The following is a 20,752-nucleotide window of genomic DNA, read 5'->3' on the forward strand; positions in this document are numbered from 1 at the left end:
TTCTGTAAAACACCTTCAGGAAAGTCTGTGTTTTTCAGGGCTTTGCTGAGGACTTCCAGTTTGTCCTTATAAGGCAGAAACTTGACAATGATGGGCCTGACGGAGGGTGGAAAAAGCTCTCCAGTCCTGTGGGCCCATTCCAACTCAATTTTGTGTCTATCTGTTGCTTCTCCGACAGCAGCTTCTTCACTTTGTCCTCAGAATGAGATCATTTTTCACTGACTGATTCATTAATGCCATTAATGATAATATTGTGTCGTCTAGGCTGACCTTCTATATAATCAGTTTTATCATTGAGTGAGACTTTTGCAGACTGTTTCCACATCATGCTTAGTATCTTTGTAGATATCACTCCACGTCTTGCAGTGGTTTTTAAAGTCATGAGATTCCTTTTGAGTGAACTCCAGACTGACCCTGAGGTCACTTCTCTCAGCAGCTCCCCAACTCTGTTTTTGAGCAGTCAACAAAATTTCAACACAGGATTTGAAGTTCTCCTGTTGTTCTTGACAAGTTTTATAGAAGTCCTTTTGCTGCTCAAGTAATTCACACACCTGAGCCGTGAGCCGTGATAGTCTCCTCTGGATCGTGGCTGGAACTTCCTTTAGGTGGAATGGCAATATTAACAACAGGTCCAGTGAAGCACTAAACCCAGAATAAGGCCTACAAGGCCAAAGGCCTGGATGATCCAAGTCTAACAAAATGTCCAGAGCTGGATTTCTGGCCCAGATACACGATAAAGTTGGTGAAACCTCTGTTTGACTCTGTTTGTATAAGTAAACCAAAGACAAATAAAGGATTCAAGAGATATTAGATAGATAGACACCAGTTAATCTCACAGGAGTCACAGAGGAACACAGCAGCCCTACATCCTGTTGATCAATGCCACTGTGATTTGAGGAATTTCCCTTAACTCTCACAGGAAAGAGGAAACAGTCAGACAAATGAAACTGAAAATATTGGCTCACTTGGCACTTTTTCAAGACTAAGAATACATATATATATATATATATATATATATATATATATATATATATATATATATATATATATATATATATATATATATATATATATATATATATATATTTAAAAAACAGTATAAAAAAGCCAAATATAAAACAATATAATCAACTGAATTAATTCCTTTAAAAGACGTCCCTTCTTTATGGATGCAATATTACTAAGGAGCCACTCTGTAGAGTGATTCTCTGAGCCAAAGCCTCTTGACAAGAAGTGTGAGTAATTCTGAAAAACAGGCTCCTCGAAGGAAAAAGGAAGGAGTAGAAAAACTGAAAGTCAAACTGTGAAGTGAAACCATTGGGTCATGCTGCATTGCATCACTGTGTTGGTGTTACTTAGTATATAAAGGACAGAAATCCTTTGACTTGAACCATCAGAGTCCAGACTGAAGGAAGACAGTGGAGTGTGAGCCAGCACCTGTCTACAGACACAACTATGAAGTCAGCTGTCATTGCCTTTCTCACCTGCCTGCTTGTCCTCTATGTACAAGGTTAGTGCTCCGTGATCGTCTCGTCCTTTGTGATGGAGCTTGTGTTTTAGAAATGCTACGGAATAGAACTTTAAAGCTGCAGTAATCAATAATGTTATTTCCATATGGATCAAGTGACTATGTGTTATTGTAAAGGGGTCGCTGGTAGTGATGAACTGGACTCAGTTTTACCCTACATGCAGCACCAAATAGCAGAAACTAGCTGGTGAACATAGTGCAGCATTTATAAAGGAGAGTGAATGTTATGTGATGATATGTTACATGTTGTGTTTACAGGTTGTTCCATTGCCTCCATGTAGACTCAAAGAGACTAATTTTAACTATATCTTGTAGTTTAATCCATAAAAATACATCAGAGTTTAATAGTTGATTATATTTTGTAGTAATAATCTAAATGTGTAAAGTTGTCAGATAAATGTAGTAGAGTGAAAAGTACAATGTTTACCTCCGAAATATACTGAAATAGAAACATAAAGTAGCATAAAAAGTGAATCTGAAGTCTGTTAAATGAATTAAAAGATGATCAGCAGCTAATAAGGTTGTGTCTTTTCTTCCTGCAGGACAATCAGAAACCGCTAATTCATGCAAGTGTTTAAACGGTTATGTTGGCCGGGTCAACACAAAGGTCATCCAGGGAATGCCAGACATATACCACCCAAGTGTCTTCTGTCTAAAGACAGAAATTATGTAAGTTCATGAGCTGAATTAAACCACATTTATGGACATGTCATTCTTCTGCATTACTCAGCTTCTCTCTAACGCGCCTCTTTCTTCTCTCACAGTGTCACAGTAGCAGATAAGAAGAAGTGTGTGAATCCAGAGTCACCACTGGGAAAAATCATTCTGCAAAACATGTAAGATCAGCTTGACTTAACTAACTTAGGACAACAGAACAGTGTTCATGCTCAGAGTCTTCAAGATGAAATACTGCTGTGAATGTTTCTGATCTCTGTTGCTTTATACTAATAGTTCAATGTCATTTGTTGATTCAGGCAAAAGAAGAATGAAGCTGTGAGCATGACGACGACTACCAGTCAAACTAATACACAGAGTTCAACGAGTCACCACACAACATCCACCATGTAGAGCTGCTGCAGTACTTTTATACTTATTTTATACTTTTTATATTTCATTTTTACTATATTTATGAAATTTATAATAATTAATTATTTAATTAATTAAATCTAATTTAAATGTAGTAATTTTTTATTTATACAGTTATATCACTCATGTCACTACAATAAGTGATCTTCTGTTTCTGTTTTCTTAACTTAAATTGTCATTGTGTTTATATAGTAAATAAGTCATTTGTATATATTTTGAATATTTTTTGGTACCAAAAATAAAACCCATGACTGTACTTTTAGTGTTCTGTGTTCTGTTACACAAACTGAACGTGTGCTTACCTTCACCTCTCAACAGAATGTGTTCACACTGAGGTTACAGATAACTAAGAGACAGTAGATACAGTACTATACATCACAATTATGAAATAACACACATTGAATTAAGTAGTAAACAAAAATGTGTTAAACAAACCAAAATATCTCCCATGTTTTAGATTCCTCATAGTAGCCATTATTTGCCTTGATGGCAGCTTCACACACTGTTGGTAATATCTGAACGAGCTTCATCAGCGGTCAGACGTATAAAACTCTGTGTTGACTAAATACAGAAATATGCAGACAAATTATAAGGCTGTGCTGCACATGGTTCTGTTTTATACATCTAGGTCATTGAGTAACTGGGCTCATTTCCCACAGTTAGACAGCGTGAACCAGCTGTTTTCATATAAATTCACTGCCTGCTGCACCAGTCTGTACAGTTGTCAATGAAACAAACAGGAAAGAAGGAGAAATGCAGTTTCATATTTTGTGTTGCAACAGCAACGTTCTCCAACAGCAGAACAGCTGTTATTACACACAGCTGTGCTGCTGTTTTAACCGTCCATATCAATAATTCATCACATGGACGGTAAACCATCATCAGCAGTGATACCTCAGAAATAAAATCAATGATTAGTTTGTAGCTCATATCTAAAACGACTTTACAAGGTGTGAAGATAAAAAGAATATTAACAGCAAAATAAATTGTGTAAGTTAAAAGCATGAATTAAAAAATCACACAAAAGTAATTAATCAATGTTACTTTAATAAATGCGCATTGATTGGCATTTTACAGATTGATATGTAAATGCAAAGTGTGTTGGTGTTTTCCTGACCTTGAAACTCGCTTTGTGGTATTTTGGTGCCCAGCGGAGAGCGCACGGAGCACAGGCGGGAGGTTCATTCTAATGAAGCAGTGTAAAGCCAGTTGTTGTATTTTGGTTCTAGATTTTGCACTGAACACAGACTGTTGTGTTACTTTAATTACTAAACTAGGCCTATGTGACTGTTTACAAGCTGAGATACAGTAGAATTGTCTGTCCAGTGCGATCATATAAACAGCTTCACCAAATGATTTTTTTTTCTATTGTGGTCATAGTAACTAACTAATTAAATAAACTACTCCATCTGTCTTTGGCTGTAGATTTGAGCAGTTTCACAACTGCTGGGGAAAACTGACCAGAGCAAAAACACTTTGAAGAGGTGGATGAAGTCTACAAATTCATGCACTTCGGCTTGTTTTGTGGCAGCTCAGGAGCTGCTTCTGATCTCCTTGGGTATGAGGAATATTGTTCATCCACACAGGTTGGAGTTTTGCATAACATATCTTAAAACTATCTTAATGACCTATAAGGCAGATTTATAAATTAAAAATACTCCTGACCTTAATGACAGTGCTGAGCATATCACTATAATATCCGCAAAATATTAAATTCTTTAAAAAAAAACTTTAAAAAAATCATTGTACATATGGCAGAATAGACACAAGAACTCCTAAAAATGTGTGTTACCTAAAGTAAAGCATTTAGTCAGTCCGTAATGGCGTACAGGTTGTCCATAACATAGCTGGCAAACTAACTAGCAAAAATATGTTTTCCCTTAAAATATCAAAAAAGTTGTTAATGTTAAATGAATGAATATTTTAACTTAAACCTCTGATTGTTTTATTGAGAAACCACAATACATTTGTACGTTTTTGTTTATGTGAAATATGTCCCCCTAATTAGATATTCACTCATAAGTGTAATGTAACTATAAGTGGTGTACTCATCATTTTAGGGATCAAACAGATTTTGCGGCTCCAGGTGGGTTTTATTTGGTGGGAAATGGGCTCAAATGGCTCTTTGTACGCTGGAGGTTGCTGACCCCTGGTCTAGACATTTGTTTGTTGAGCTGTCGTCATTACACTTAACTGTGATTGGCTCAGCTGATCTATATTTACCTTCATCAAACCCTTTTGCACTTTGTGCTGCTGCACAGACATGAACCAAAACAGCAGCTCTGCGGAGAGACGCCCACACTGTCTGTGCACCTCAGAACTACTGAGTCAGTTCATTAGAGTTACCAGCCTTAGAAATCACCAATTAACAGCACCTCAGATTAGAGCCCATATCAATGCCTCCGAGAGCTCAAGTAGCAGACACATCTCAACATCAGCTGTTCAGAGCAGACTGCCTGAATCAGGCCTTCATAGAAACCATGACTGAGGGAGACCAATAAGAAGAAGAGAACTGCTTGGACCAAGAAACACAAGCAATGGACATCAGACCAGTGGAAATCTGTACTTTGGTCTGATGAGTCCAGAAGTGAGATGTTTGGTTCAAGCCACTGTGCCTTTGTGAGATGCGGAGGAGGTGACCAGATGGTATCTGCATGTGTGAAGCATGGAGGAGGGGGTGTGATGGTGTGGAGATTGTTGGAGACTTATGCAGAATTCATGGCACACTTAACCAGCATGCCTACCACAACATCCTGCAGTGACACACCATCCCATCTGGTTTGTGCTTAGCGGGACCATCGTTTGTTTTTCACCAGGACAACGACCCAAAAACACCTCCAGGCTCTGTAAGGCTGGTTCACATCCATGTCTGACCAAGAAGCAGAGTGATGAGTGTTGCATCAGATGAGCTTGCCTCCACAATCACCCAACCTAAACCCAACTGAGATGGTTTGGGAAGAGCTGGACCGCAGTGAGTGAAGGAAAAGCAGCCAACTAGTGTTCAGTGTATGTGGAAACTCCTTCAAGACTGTTGAAAAGCATCATGAAGCTGGATGAGAGAATGAAAGAGTGTGCAAAGCTGTCAATTAAAGCAAAAGGTGTCTTCTTTAAGGAATCTAAAATATGAAAGATATTTTGGTTTGTTTAACACTTGATTACTACATGATTCCATATGTTTCATTTTATAGAATAATAATAAAGAAAAAATCCTTGAATGAGCAGGTGTGTCCAAATGTTTGACTGGTACTGTTGGATCAGACCAGCTAAACGTGGTGTAATCACATCTGCACTCTGTATGTTACATACTGTACATGGTCAGAAGTATGTAGTAGGGGTGCATACAAATACATTATTCGGCAAAGCACAAATAGTGGGGGTTTTTTACGAACATTTGTTTCATACAAATATTTTAAAAATTATTTGTTTCCGGGAAGAAAAATAAACCATGTCAGATACCAGCGTGTAGGTCAGTTACATCACTATGTCAGTGTCTCTCCTCTGCTCCACTGTGACGTCTATCAGCAGGTCTCAGTGAGGGGAGTCACATCCACCTGCTACATGACGCACATTTCCTAATTTGGACATCAGTCCTGGAGTTGGGGGTGTTCCCCAGAGATAAAGCTGAACTACTGACACACACAAAGTGCTCCCAAGGGAACACTTCATGAACACTTATTGTAACACTTTAATTTTCTAAAATTAAAAGTGTAATAAAAACAAAAACTGGATTTTTAAGCTTCTTTCTACTTTTAGGACTATATAAATACAAATATTTTGCTGCCTCAACAAATACAGATACAAATATAAATACTGGGCCCTCTGCACATCCCTAGTATGGATACACCCAAATATTCCATCCATATATGATGGATGAACATGTCATTTAATGATCAGCCCAAAGTTACTACATGCAGTCACCAGAGAGGACCAGCCCACCATACTGGTCAGTGCTCTGATTATCCTGCGCTCTCTGCTAGTCCTGCATGGTGGTGGGGAGCTTCAGCATGTTGAGGTTGCAGGCAGGCATGTTTCCCGTGTGGCACCGATCAATAACATGTATTTCAAAGGCAGAAAACTATAGTATACCTTACAAATTAATATAGAATATACGTACTACTTTTAAAACAATTTCTCTCTGTACATTTCATACAAGTCTTTACTTTGGTAAAATGGTAAACAAGACCACAGGCTGGCTTTGGATCACACTCAGTGTTGCCAGATTGTTTGGGTTTATGTACAGTTGGGCTACTTTTTATTTAATTGTGCGAGTAAATGTGTTTTTAGCAGGTTATGATCATTCAGGCTACTTTTTGCACCATTCAGCCAGTTTCCACCATTGAAAAGTTTGTCTCTATTCCAATAATACCACCGTCGAGCGTGAAACCATCCAGATCAAGATCAAACAATTTGTTCCAAATATACTATTTATTTTACACACATTCAGAGCTCATTTGTTGCAGCTTATTCTTTATTTCATTTCCAGATGAGATTAAATTCAGCTTAATATAAAATGTAAACATCACTGGGGGGAAGGGCACATGCATCGCTCTGACATATTTAAAATAATTTAAAATCATTGTTGAAGTTTTCACTGTGATTTATATCTCACGCCATAAAAACTATTATTTATTATCAACTTTAAAAAGCTTCGCTTCACCTTCATACTGTAACTGTGTGTCAGAGGATTAACAGAGCATCATTGCTGGTTGAGCAGCAGCAGTGTGAGATCGTGTCTGTGTCGTGTGAAGAAGGATCAGTCATCATCTGCGTCATCGAAGGCCACGCCCGTCGCTTCACGCTTTCTGCAAAAAAAAAAAAAACGAACATCTGTTGGTTTTCATTCAGAGCTCAGAATGATGTGAGTACTGAAAGAGGTTTATCAGAGACTTTATTGTACTTTTTCATTCCTGGGTTGATGAGTGAAGCTCCTGGAAGTCGTTTCTTCACCGTCACTGATGGAGCGCAGTTCTGCTGCTGTCGGGGCTCAAACTCTGGGGGGAAAAAAAAAAGTCATCTCTGTGAACTGAACCGCCGCCGACAAGCCCGTCAACACTTCACTTCTGTTATTCCATACTTCTGCAGGTAATAAAATATCACTCTGTCTTTCTTTGAATTGGATTTTATAACAATATTTTTGTATTGAAACCTCCAACTTCTGCTCCCATATTTACATCACGCTTACATGCATACTGCTGCATTTATAAACATTTATGTCAATCTAGAAAATATCACATTATGACTCATCATGGTTATCATGCATCTAACAAAAGGGGCTGGAAAGACTGTTTAACCTGCTATATTATTAATGCAGTGACACTACTTAAAGCTACAATATGCAAGTTCTGGAAATGAAACTGCTGTCAGCATCAGACTCCACAGTAATCCTAATGATTACACAAACCCATGTACTGATTTTAGGGCTGTCACTTATATATTATATAAATATTAATTAAATATTCTAACTGTTATGATCTGTTCGCTCTCTCTGACTCTCTCCTGGAAGTAGTGTGACTGAGCTTTGTACTCTACCTGCCGGCCGCCTTTGGTGATCCTTCACCGGACTGACAGACGGGGATCCACCTGCAGGGAATGACAAAACAGTGGCAGTGAGATTTAAGCCTGCATAAGCTCCTATAAACTCACATCCTGTATTCAGTGTGAAAATGCAACGAGTCACAGGAACAAAGTACATTTACCGTCAGGCTGAGCGAGGCTGTCAGCCATCCTGAACAGCAGCTCCTTGAGCTCCTCTGTCGCCTGCGGACCGTCCAGCTTGGACAGGGTCACACTCAGGTCAGCGGGACTGGAGCCCACACGGAGCTCTGCACTGCTGTCATGCACCAAGACAGACACATCCCCGCTACCACACGCCGACCTGCCAGAGACACAGAAGGATATTTAACCTCAATTACCAGAGGATGGTCATGCACACACACACATACACATACACACACACACACACACGTGGGAGCTTCTGCTGACTGTGCAGCTTCAATCACACCACTGAATTTTAAAAAAGAAAAAACATGTTACACAGAGTGGTTTTAGAGGAGGACAGATTATAATCTAACCTGAGTTTTAGGGTGTAATCCTCTGTAGATTTCAAGGCAAACTTCTGTTTCTAAACAAACATGCAAAGTTACAACCAAAGCCGGAGAACCTTCACTGATGAGTGAAAATCATGGAGGACTGCAGGTGAAACTTACAAACTGTTTCAGAGTGTCCTCGGTGTACTCTGCGCTCCAGACGTCAGCAGCATCTGTCAAACTACAGCAGATGAACAAAGACGTGATGATTAAAACAGTTCAACGTACATGAAATCACACTTCATCATCTGTCCTGTCAGTATGTGTCCAACGGCTGTACACGTTTAAACATGTGCGATGTATTCAAATACAATTCCAAAATAACTACAAGTGTAATACGGTCTAAAAGCAAACGTTAGGAAAAGCTTTTAGATTTTGCTTTTAGATGTTTTATTACAGACCAAAACATTCATACATGCTGTCATTGTGTTACTTATGGAAGGATTTATAATAAAAATAAATTATTCCCCTTTTTGCTGGGGCTCCCTGGAACCCCCTTAAGGTCCCCTGGGGGTCCCCGGACCCCACTTTGAGAACCACTGCCCTACTGTATCCTCTCTAAATGAGTGAATTGTGGCCCAGACTCCATTTAAATAATAGGAAATATTAACTTTCCCAGCTTACAGGGAAATGTACATTTCTGTAAGAATACAACTGATGAGCGCATGATTTACTTTTGGAGTTGCTCTTCAATTCGGCATAAAGTTTAAACACTAAGCAACTTATTTTAGATCAAATATCAGCTTCTATATTCATACTGTCAGTGAAAGTCATGGTGCTTTCATGAGCGCGAAGTCCGACCCGAAATTTCTGCGTTTTGCGGGATTATTAACGCTGCTTGGTGGATTATCTGTAGTGTGCATCTGATTTTATGTTCTAAAGCGCAGAACATACAAGACAAAAGCAAGTTTCTCGATAAGAAACCGGAACAATAAACTGTCGTGTTTTAAATGGAGGCTGGTTTAGCGCTCAGTGGGTCTTTAATGTGCGTTTTAACATCTTTCTTTCTCACCAAATGTTGAATGCGCCGTTTTTTCTGCGTGTGTAGCAGATGAATTTAGATCTGCTCTTTTTATCCAACACAATGCAGTAAGACGTCTTGTTCACATCCATGTCGACGGTTCACAGACCGAAGCACAACAAAGCACAACAAAGCACAACAAAGACAAAACTAACTGACTTCCGCTTTCTTCTTCTTCTTCTTCTTCTTCTTTTCTTTGAGTTTTAATGGCGGTTGGTAAACCAGTTTATATGCGCATTACCGCCACCTGCTGGAATAAAGTGTGGAACAGCAGATTAGCAGAAAAAACCTACATTCTCTCTATTATTCCTATTACTCTTGAGTAATTAATTAGAAGATTGTGTACTTTCATGATGTCTTTCCTAGCAGATGTAATATTGTGTTTTCCATCATTTAGTACTGATATTAATTCCCTTCTTTCTTCATCATACAATCTATCAGAACATGTTTGACAGTTTCTGGTTTATTACAGTCTGTACATAGTCCAGAAAGGTGTTTGCCTGTTCCATAGAGTGTTTGATTTAAACCTGCATGTCATATTCTCAGATGGGTAATGACCATCTCTTCTCTTTGGCTCCCTGTATTCCACCAACGCTTACATTTTTGAATATTGTTAAGATGTCTTCCTGTATCAGTTAAGTCTCAGTATTCCTGCCAGGTTTTGCGCATATAACCTTTTATGATAGTTTTAACCTATGCTTTATTTAACAGTACTTGTATGTCAATTAATTGTAGTTTTGAAGGGGTAGTTCAGATTTGTGTGGTGGGGTTGTATGAGGTACTTATCCATAGTCAGTGTATTACCTATAGTAGATGGAGGTTGGCACACTCCCAGTTTGGAGAACCAGCACGGAGGCTGAGCAATGTACTGCTGTGGACAGGGACAGCAGCAAAACATAAATTAACCACCAAAAAAAAATCAATATCAGTTGAGGTGTACACTATATTTAGAAAATCTTCATCGCTTTACCTTGCCATCAGGCCTTTCCTTACTACATTTTCTCAAACATGGAACTTCTGTATTCCTACACATGAGCGCACTGTATTACTCTGCAGATCAGCTCTTTGGGTCAGAAAGTGCTGCTGTGGTGTAATACAGTGTGCGGTATCCTGAGTAGCACATGCCTGCAGGGCAACTTTCCAGACTTAATTTTGAAAGAGCTTCCTCTGCATTCAGGCACTTGATGTCTAATTTATTGCATTAGCGCCCCCTGTTTACAGCAATTAGTATATCCTCTGCCCTATATCATTTAGAGTAAATGAAGACACTTCTGCTTCTGACCACTTTAAAAGTTTAATTTTTAATGTTTTTACATGAGGCTGCAATAGTTAAGTCTGTTTGAAGTGCTTCTTGTCTTTTGATGGTCACAATGAGGAACAACACCTGAACTGGCAACCTATATATACCCTGTATATAAAGCAATAATACAGATAATACTGAATACTGTTTTTATAATTCTTAGATGTATCAAAACTACAGATTGCAATCCAATGCAACAACTCTGCAATACATTTTGCATTTGGGAATGTTTTGTCAAAATAAAATGAAAACTACCCACTAGGTTTATAGAGGAAATTAAAAAGATTGCTTAGTCCAATGCATTTTGATTGATATATCGATACAAAGCATGTCAAGAAAAAAATACACAGTACTGTAGCTACAGTCACGAGAATTTGGGTGTTTCCACTGCACAGCTAAAACTTTTTTGCAGCAGTCAAATACACATACACAGAGAGAAAAGAAAACTTATTGTTGGGTTGATAATGCCAAAAAAGATTCCTCAATCAATAATTTGAGGCAACAAAGTAAGACAGAGTGGAATATACTTGTCTCCAAAATCATACGATGCCGGGACACAAGAAAGTAAGATTCATAAGAAAGCCTTTTCTGGGAGATAAAGGAATAGTTTGACATTTTGTGAACTATGCCTATTCACTTCTATCCAGTATACATTTGGAGTTAGGCAAGTGCTATGCGTATCAACAATGACTGTTTTCTGCATTTAGTTAGCGAGTGCGCTCCTGTATCCACTGGCAGAACCTGCGTGAGTATTTGGGCGGACTGACTGTGGAAAAATCTCTGCCTGGGTATCTGATGTTTTTCCACAGGTTCTCCAGTCTTTTCTTCCAACCGTAAACTGTAAAAATGTCGATAATGCCCACAAAGTAGCGATGGTCTGGCCCGTCTATCACATGAATGCCATTTTTGCAGTTAGGCAGTAGCCTGCGATGATGCTCGTGGAATTCCTGCAGTTCTGACTCAGTTTTAGTTTCTTTTGGAAGGCATTTTATCTCCTGGAGGGGGATCTCTTCACCAGTGGCCTCTGCTGCTCCCTGTGGCTGGTCTGACCCACAGTCTGTAGTATCTAGTACCACCTGATCTGCGGTCTCCTGCAGTAATGGTATACTGGGGGGGTCTGACCCCGTGGGACTGTCTTGCAAGTCCACAGACCTACAGGAAAGACAAACAAAGAATCCACAGAACACATTCAGATATTGGACTCCAGCCCCCAAAACTAAACTTCTCTAATAGTTGGATTGTATTAGTTGGTTTGTACAGAAGATATAACAGATTCAATATGGTGGAAATACTGTTTAAATATAGTTTCAATCCTTTGCTACTGCTGTTTGTGCCTTGACTTTGGAGGAGTTGAAGATAGCAAATCATCAAATTCCTCATCAGAAATCATTTGACGGTGACTGAGAAGTCTGCAGCAGACCGCATTTCTCATCAGAAACACTTGAGTGCAGTAGCATTTCTCAGACAGGTGTAGGCCTGTTGCTGAATAAACTACACGTAGAAGGGACGTCGCAGACATTTCTGAACCCCTATGATGCCAGGACGCATTTGTAAAAGAGATTTTTAATCTCAGTGATACCGGATCTGGGACACCTCACAACATCTCCACAAATTCGTATGACAACTTCTATGACGTTGACCAATAGGTGCACAGAGAGCTCTTCTGTACAGAATTGTAAACATGCCAAGGCGAAAGAGGAATGATGTTGTAGGTGCTGCTTACGCTGTGAGGTGTAAATTGTGAAACGGGAAAGGTTTGTGGCGCTATGGCAACCAGACAGCCAGTAACATACCATACACACCACTTCGGATGGCACTGTTAGATTACATTCTTGTTCCTTGAAGTCGGTCCCTGGCACCTCCTTCTGATGACATCACACAGGCCATGAAAGACAGCAAGCTGTGATTGGTCAGGTAGCAAAATGCCGTCTGTCGTGTCTCTCGGCCAAGTCACGGCAAGAATTTATGAGTCTATAATCGCCTAACTTAACACAGTGACATCTGATCAGACAAAGATATGGCATAGTCGGAACGTGGCATAAGGGGGGCAGGGCTAAATAAATGATCAGAGGTTTCGGGAGGCAGCCAGGCTTTCCTCCTGCTTCCAGTCTTTATTCTAAACTTGGCTAATTGCTTCCTAGCTCGAGCTCCACAATAAGCAGACAGAGATGAAAGTGTTGTCAATCTTCTAATCTAACTCAGCAAGAAAGCGAATCAGGGTATTTCCTTTAACAGCACATTGGACCAGTACAGAGATGAAATATAAGACACTGTACTGCACAGAAACTGGTTTTGCACTTGTTCAAAAGATATAAAACCTACTTTGTAGCACGAATAACAAGGTCTGCCAAAGAGTGTTTCCCATCGAGCTCATCTTGGTGCAGAGGTTGATGCGCCAGCAGAAGACTGTAGTCCAGCACATTAAGCTCTTGAAGGAAGGCAGCGTCCACTTTCATTTGATCGGCAAACCAGCATTTCTCTTGACCTACAACAAACATACAAGCATTTCCATTACACTTGCTGAATAAACTTGACTCAAGTATGTTCTGCAGCATTTATCTTACTTAGCTCAATAGCATCATTCATATGACTACAGTAATAAGCAAAGTAAGTGAGAGGACACTTACCTAATGCAATGCTCTGGCCTTCAAAGTTATTGTCCTTCAGTACTTTAATTATTTGTTTCCCCCCTGTGTCAGGGTTCGTCCATCTACCCACTTCACAGCCTTTAATGTCGAATCTGTACAACAAAAAGGCCACAGCTGTCATACACACATAAAACATATCAGAAACCCAAACACACCAGGGAAAAATATAGATACTGTACCTAATATTGATCCTCTCATCGGGGTAAAACACACTCTGCATCACAATGAAGTACTTCTGGGGAGCAGACAGACAACACTTGTTAGTGTTAGCATTGTTAGTGCTGATGCTGTGCAGATGTAGTGGATATACAGCAATGATCTACTGGCTATTAGGGTCATTACAGTATATCTACAGTTATAAACATTTGCATAAATTATGTATAAAATACCTTTATTTGATTCGGAATAACAATCCTGTGTACACCTGGAAAGTGAAAAGAAGGAGACATATTATTAAATCATGTGTGATATTTCTTTGTCTCTTACTAGGTTTCTTTCAAGGTCACAATAAATATCGATCAATAGACAAGGGATGTCAGAGGTGAAAGTTGACGATAAAGGACCAGACGAGTCTAAAATCCAGTTCAGGTTTCAGTTCCCATGGAGCCGAAAAGAGAGCCACACATGGCACATTTTTTATTCCGCCAATCAACACAACAAAATACTAATTTGAAGCCAGAGGTAGATCTCTATGCAGTTAACAACAATAGAAAATCCAGGAGGCTTCTAACATCTGTGTTTACTTTCATTTGGACTGTTTTGCAGGAGCCCACATTTCCTGAATAAGCACAATTAAAGTGGTGTGTGCACATAGTTAGAATGACTCATAGTCAGAATGGACACAATAAAATGAACCAGATTTAAAAATACTTGAGTTTTCCTTAAACAGTAGATGAGTCTTGATGTGAAATGATTTCAACTTTCTACTAAACACAACAAAAGTGGAGTGTTGCTTTACTACTTTCAAGGGGGATTAGCTTGTAGCTTCAATAGCTACAGTTCAAAGCTGTAATCAAAAGGTTGAGGCTGCTTAAAAACATTTTCATATGCAAAATGGGGATTTGACAGGCAAAGTTTGGGAAGGACTAAGTTAGAGTGACACAACAGTGCCTTTTGATTGGTCAAGCATTATGTTTTTGGAATAATGAAAACCTCTGGTGCTCAACACTGATAAATTTATCACACTGGAACAGGGTGGAACTTACAGTGTCAGCAGAGGAGATGATGGCTCTTCTCTGTTGGGCTGAAAAGTTAAACAAGCCACCTGCTGTAAGCCGCTCTTACCTAGAAACCTCACCAGCAGTGAATGAGGGTACTTCTCCATGTGCTCCATGTATGCCTGCAGATTGGACAGGAGAAACCTGACCTCTCGTTTGTTCTGGGTCTTCAGGAAGAACCTCTTGTCATTCCTACAACCGAGAACACAGAATTAAACAATCCTATTACCACACAGGAACACCAATACTAGATCAAAGCAAAGCCACAGAATATGTTCAATGTCAACATTAAAATTAACACTTTCTACACTACCTGCGCATGGCAACTAAAGTATGCTTAAGGTACAAGAGGGGTCATGGTTAATGTTAAATACTGTCTTTAATGAGAGCAAACTCTTGTCTCCTACACTGTCTCCTCTACAGACGCTGGATAGGAGATTAAAAAATATCCTCCCATTTTTTAAAACTTGTTGTAAAATGTTTTCAATAACATTTCTTATTTTTTGCTGCATGTAGGATGAATAACTGTGTGATGTTAATCAGTAGCTGACCACACATGGTTTATCAGGTGTTACATCACACACTGTACACACCCATCCACCACAACACAACCTCTGCTCTTTCACCATCTCACTACATAAAGGAACACTACTTCACACTAGTGAAGATGACTGTTAGCGCTGAATGTGAATCGTGAGGTATAGAATCATCTTATGCAGCTGTAATCGCTAAGCATACGGAGCTACAATTGAAACATGTATGTTTATGTGTGTGCGTTCTAGTGCTTACGAACCAGTTTCAGTTTTTGACCTCTAGGTTTGAAATTAGAGTTCAGATTAGATTATGGTAAAGGGTTGGTCAATAGAGAGTCTTTGTATGTAACAGAACATTCTGCTCACGTGACAAAGAAATCTGCTTTGCTCTTGGAGTTGCTGACAAACTGGAGGTAGCAGCCGCCTGAGCAGAGGGAGTTCATATATTCCTCCTCTGTGATGTCCAGTGAACGCCTCAGTTTAGCAAACACCGGTGCTGCAAACGTCTGCATCTCAAACCCCTGGAAGGCAAAGATTATATAGAAGGCTTGAAAATGTCACAGTGTTTAACTACTATGTTTAACTTGCTAGACAGGAACTCAAGACAATAACAATATAAAAGTGTTAATGGAGAATACATGATCATAATTGACATTATCCAGGTCTGAAAACTAGATGGAGCTTTAAAAACTGTAAGATTTCAGGTGGAAATAAACACTTGCCTCATGGGTTTGAGTTTCTTCTGCCTTGAACTGCTCAGCTGTGAGTGTATCCTGTGCAGAAGGTTAAGTGTTGATGAGTGAATTTATGTCTAAAATGTGTAATGTGTATAACCCAACCAGTTGCCTGTAACTCTTCACCTGGCCTTGTGTGTCCATACTGGTCTGAATGGAAGCATGCATGCCTTCTTTTATCATAGTCGTCAGATGGTAGAACTCGTGCTCTGAGTTGATCTCAAACACCCCGAGCATCCTCCATCGCTGTCTCAGATGCCACCAGCGTCTTCGCCTGGCAGCTCTGGAGGCGCCGGCAGCTTTTCTCTGTGCCATCTGTGACACCAGGAAGACACCGGTTTAAACAGTTAAGAACAACATTCGGCTGTAATATACTGCATACATAGACTTTTCTAAAACAGGCGTGCCAAGAGGAAAAATAATCATGGGCTGATACTTTATAGGTTGCAGCTGGAAGTAGACAAGTCGCCATTTTTAATTACTTAACCCACATATAACACTGTAATGGATTTCACTTTTTAAGCACAAAGTTCTGTTGAAGAGATCCTGTAGAACCGGTTATATGTTGAAAATATATAGTCATCAAATTCCATTTAAAGTCAACTGAGCTGACATGTACACCTCCATAATCTCAACTATATGTTGAACAGCCCTGTGCGTCAGTTGATTGGTTGATTCAACTCCTGTTCGGAGGCGGATTTGAAGCTGAGACTAGAACAAATGTAAATGTTTCATAAGAAACAGCCAAATGAACATCTGAGCATTGTGTACAGAGCTTTATCAAACATCTGGATAACTGTCACTGTCATTAACCACTGTTACTGTCCTTCTATCTACTCACAAAGCAGCATCTCTTCTTCTCTGCTGTTTGTATTATTTTGCTGTACATTTATAAAAGAAAACACAAAAAAAACCCCAATATTTTTTGAATGAGAGGTCAATTAACTAGTGTTTTCCAATAAACTGATGGTGGGGTTAAATAAATGTAAGAAAGAACAGCACTGAAAGCAAGGCACACAATAGATAATAGAATGTAGGAGCACAGATTCAGAAAAACAAACTGAAAACCAAAGTCAGACGATAGATCTGCTGATCCATCTGCTGACCAAATAACCAACCTAATTACATCAGCAGATAGATCTGCTGATGTAATTTAACAGAGGAATGTTTCAGTCTAACAGAGATCTTCGTCAGGCTCTGTCATTAATTATTCATGACACATACAACACACTGAACCATCTAAAAGAGCTGGCTCATAGGTTCATTAGGCTAAGAGATGTGATTGGTCTGGTTTGAAATGATGCAGAAAAGCTAAATCATACATGACCATGTTTTAAGGTAGCTCTTACCTGGAGGTTCCTGCTTCGATTATACGGTGGAACAAAGTCTGAAATGAGCCTGTTCTTTGTGTTTATAATGTTCCCACCCATTCTACCTAGTACCGCATTCCAGACAGGTTAGGCAAGCTCTGCAGGGTGTGCCACATGCAAAAGAAAAGGTGTTTGGCACAGACGCTTCTTCACTGTATTACAAGGAGGAAACCCTGAGGAAAAGCAAAAAGATTCCTCTGCCCATTAAAACCCCCCTAAACTGTGCAAATAATCCATTAAAAATACCTTAATTTATTTCAACCCATTAATTATCCCCTTAGAAAACCACTAATAATCACCTTAATTCCATCATTATTAACAGGTAAATTAGGGAGGGGCCACAGAATTCGCTGAACTTTCAAAACCAATCAGACATACAAGCTAGTTTTCACTAGAAAAAGCCGTTTTTACAGACAATGTGTGTTGTTAGAAAAATGACCAGTATTAACATAATATGCCATCAAGTTCCTCATTATCTTAAAACAATAGCCAGGTGCTCATATGAACAAGTTTAATGGCCAGTATGAAATGGGGGAACGATTACAGCAAGCAAAGCTGTTCATATGGGAACCTGACTGTAGTTTTACAACAGATTTGATAACAAAATCAGACTGAAACATTTAAATGTCATCAGGCAGAAGTATTGAATCTACATTGACGCCCGCCACTGAAACCAAATTGAAAGAGCTCATTATTATGTTGAATAAATGTCAGATTTTCTGCCATTATTTGATTCAACTGTCATCTAAGAGGCAATCTACAACTACATTTTAGCTGATTCTATATTAAAATGATGTTAAAATATTCAATTAACTTTAATTAACTTAATTAACTAACCTTTGGGATTGTTCAGTCTGGACCTTATTTTCCCATCGTTTTGTGTCTAAGTGACTAATGGGGACAAAAAGTTTTGATTTTGAAGTTGGTCCAGACAGGTTCAGATTGTTATAACAAGTGTCTGGCAACATTATGGGAAAGACCACAAGGTTTCCGCCAGTGTATTGCAAGTACGGTGAGCGATAAGAAGTCTGGGAATTTTTTTATTTATTATTTAAAGTATGTTTTCTAAAGTATGTTTTCTGTTATACATGTAGCCTGTCTACCCTCTATATATGTAGATGGGGCCCTGAGTTCTTTTTCCTAATTACCTTTGTTATATATCTGTTTAACTTAATGTTTTTAACTTGGGTCACTCTGGAAATCCTATATCTCCTGGATATAATTTTTTATGAGACCACCATGTAACAAATAATTGAGTGTACTAACCCTTTAACACAGTAAAACAGCACCACAGTCTAATATATATAGGTATTAGGGCTTGGCAATATGACCAAAATCTCCACATTCCACATATACCAGATTTTAATTCAATGAATAAATAGTTGTTTTGCTGTCTGTCCATCCTTTGCATGGATTAAATTAAATTACTCTTCTTAGCTTTTTAAAAAACTCCTGAAACTTTTATTGCACTTACAGTAACGTAACAAGTGTAGTTGTCGTCAATTTGAGGTGAACCATAGAGAGCAGAGTAAGTAAATTACAGCAAACAGCAGCAGAGACTCTCACACTGAGCTGAAATTAAACGAGTGCACATACATTTGCTAAATAGCATAAATAAAGACAGTCTCTACTGCGTTTTGCTGTCATTTATGGTCTCTGCTGCTTCTCTGCTCTTTCTCCGCAGCAGAGGAGAGACAGACAGCAACTTAACCCGTTATGTTACTGTAAGTACAATCAAAAGCTTTGCGAGTAAAAAGCCAAGAGTAACTTATTAATGTAATCTGCAAAAAAGATGGACAGACTCCAAATGACGAAGAATATTGCCATAAAGATTGTGATTTGCCTGACAACGAAATAAACAATTGAGCATAATATGAAACCACAGACATTTTTCTCTCATCACAGGATATACATCATCATATTTCACAGCCCTTGTGGGTATACATTTAACCTCTGAAATAATAAACACACTCAGAAACCGTTTAAAATTAAAAGTAAGTGTTCATTACTTTTCTTACACAAACCACACAGTAGATTTCCCTTTTTACCTTTTCAACTTTAAATAAAATAAATGATTTGCTTGTGACTTTCCACTGAATTGTCTTAGTGACCAAACACAGACCAATCATCACTCTATAGGCTACCAAACCGGCAGAATGATATAAACACATTAAAAAAAATCGTTACAGGCCTGATTCGGTGCTTGTGATCGTAGGGACCAAAAACTTAACGGTTACTTCACTCAAATCAGAGCATTAAACAAATAAAACAGAGCCTTTCTTAGAGTTGTGTGGTCCTCCAGAGAAAACTAACAGTCCGCAGGCCTCTGTCCAGGAGCAGGATGGCAGTGCTGGGTCCGGCTATCCAGCGCTGCCGGAGGAACTCTGAGTTCTATCTGGTTGTTGTCTCTTGTTTCCAGTTCGGAAAAAAAGTCCAGACAAAGCTACTGTGTCGAGCTGGGTTAGTTAGCAGCAGCCTACAGTCCGTTCAAGTTGACTACAGCGCAGCAAACTTCCTTTCGAAGTTATCTGTTACTCTCAGAACACGTCTTCTTGCAGATCATCGAGCTGACAATCATTAAGTTTAAACGTTTTTCTGCACAACTTCGGGCGTCCACACAGAAAAAAAACTGCCACATTGGCTCGTTAACCCTTTGTTGTTCTCTTCTCTGCCCTTCCAGTCCCCCTCTCCTCTTCCTCTCTTACTGCACACACACGTCAGCCAATTAACACACAAAAACCTATTTGACCAGATACACTTCTATAGAAAGACACCACTCTATCACATTAGCAACGTTTTTATCAAAAGAAATAAACTAAAATACATATATGCATTTTTAACCATGAACTTGACTTTTTAAATACACAGTGAGAAATATGTATTTTAACCATACTCTTTCAACAAACCCTAGTTATTTATTTATCACAGACAACTATTTATGTATGCATATTTTTAACCAGGTTACATACAAGTAATGTAGCTCCTTTAAAGGACCAGTGTGTAGAATTTAGTGGCATCTAGCAGAACAGACTTGGTAGAAACTGAATATAATTATCATGAGTATGTTTTAATTAGTGTATAATCACCTGAAAATAAGAATCTTTTCATTACCTTAGAATGATTCAGCCATGACTTAGAAAATCTTCTATCAGACCTTCATCAGAGCGTACATGATTCAATAATTCAATAAACCACTGGAGATAATATATAATCTAATAATCAGAGTCAG

The 20,752-nt window shown here is 38.9% G+C and overlaps 3 protein-coding genes across 5 annotated transcripts in view; all 3 read right to left on the minus strand.

Moving 5' to 3' along the window:
• Nucleotides 1-20,752, minus strand: part of LOC122968417 (putative leucine-rich repeat-containing protein DDB_G0290503) — a 635,740-nt gene that overhangs the window by 514,690 nt on the left and 100,298 nt on the right. The gene's annotated exons all lie outside the window — the stretch shown is intronic.
• On the minus strand, nt 7,062-9,902 carry paxx (PAXX non-homologous end joining factor). Its single transcript, XM_044334541.1, has 7 exons — nt 9,713-9,902; nt 8,821-8,881; nt 8,686-8,735; nt 8,311-8,489; nt 8,144-8,194; nt 7,512-7,605; nt 7,062-7,416 (listed from the first exon to the last, which is right to left on the minus strand). The coding sequence occupies exons 1-7, from the start codon at nt 9,811-9,813 to the stop codon at nt 7,368-7,370; spliced, it is 585 nt and encodes a 194-aa protein (XP_044190476.1). The 5' UTR covers nt 9,814-9,902; the 3' UTR covers nt 7,062-7,367.
• LOC122968717 (phosphatidylinositol 4-phosphate 5-kinase-like protein 1) lies at nt 11,004-20,166 on the minus strand. 3 transcript variants are annotated; one of them, XM_044334135.1, is made up of 10 exons: nt 19,715-20,166; nt 16,280-16,468; nt 16,142-16,192; nt 15,786-15,940; nt 14,954-15,078; nt 14,059-14,093; nt 13,849-13,904; nt 13,649-13,761; nt 13,344-13,506; nt 11,004-12,173 (listed from the first exon to the last, which is right to left on the minus strand). In XM_044334135.1, exons 2-10 carry the CDS (start codon nt 16,466-16,468, stop codon nt 11,729-11,731), a joined length of 1,332 nt encoding a protein of 443 aa, XP_044190070.1. In that variant the 5' UTR covers nt 19,715-20,166; the 3' UTR covers nt 11,004-11,728. The 3 variants fall into 3 exon arrangements, with proteins under 3 accessions (XP_044190070.1, XP_044190085.1, XP_044190078.1); XM_044334150.1 differs by having other exon boundaries at nt 19,711-20,166; XM_044334143.1 differs by lacking the exon at nt 19,715-20,166 and having other exon boundaries at nt 16,280-17,078.

The sequence above is a fragment of the Thunnus albacares genome, chromosome 2, assembly GCF_914725855.1.
Source record: "Thunnus albacares chromosome 2, fThuAlb1.1, whole genome shotgun sequence".
Classification (NCBI taxonomy): domain Eukaryota; kingdom Metazoa; phylum Chordata; class Actinopteri; order Scombriformes; family Scombridae; genus Thunnus; species Thunnus albacares.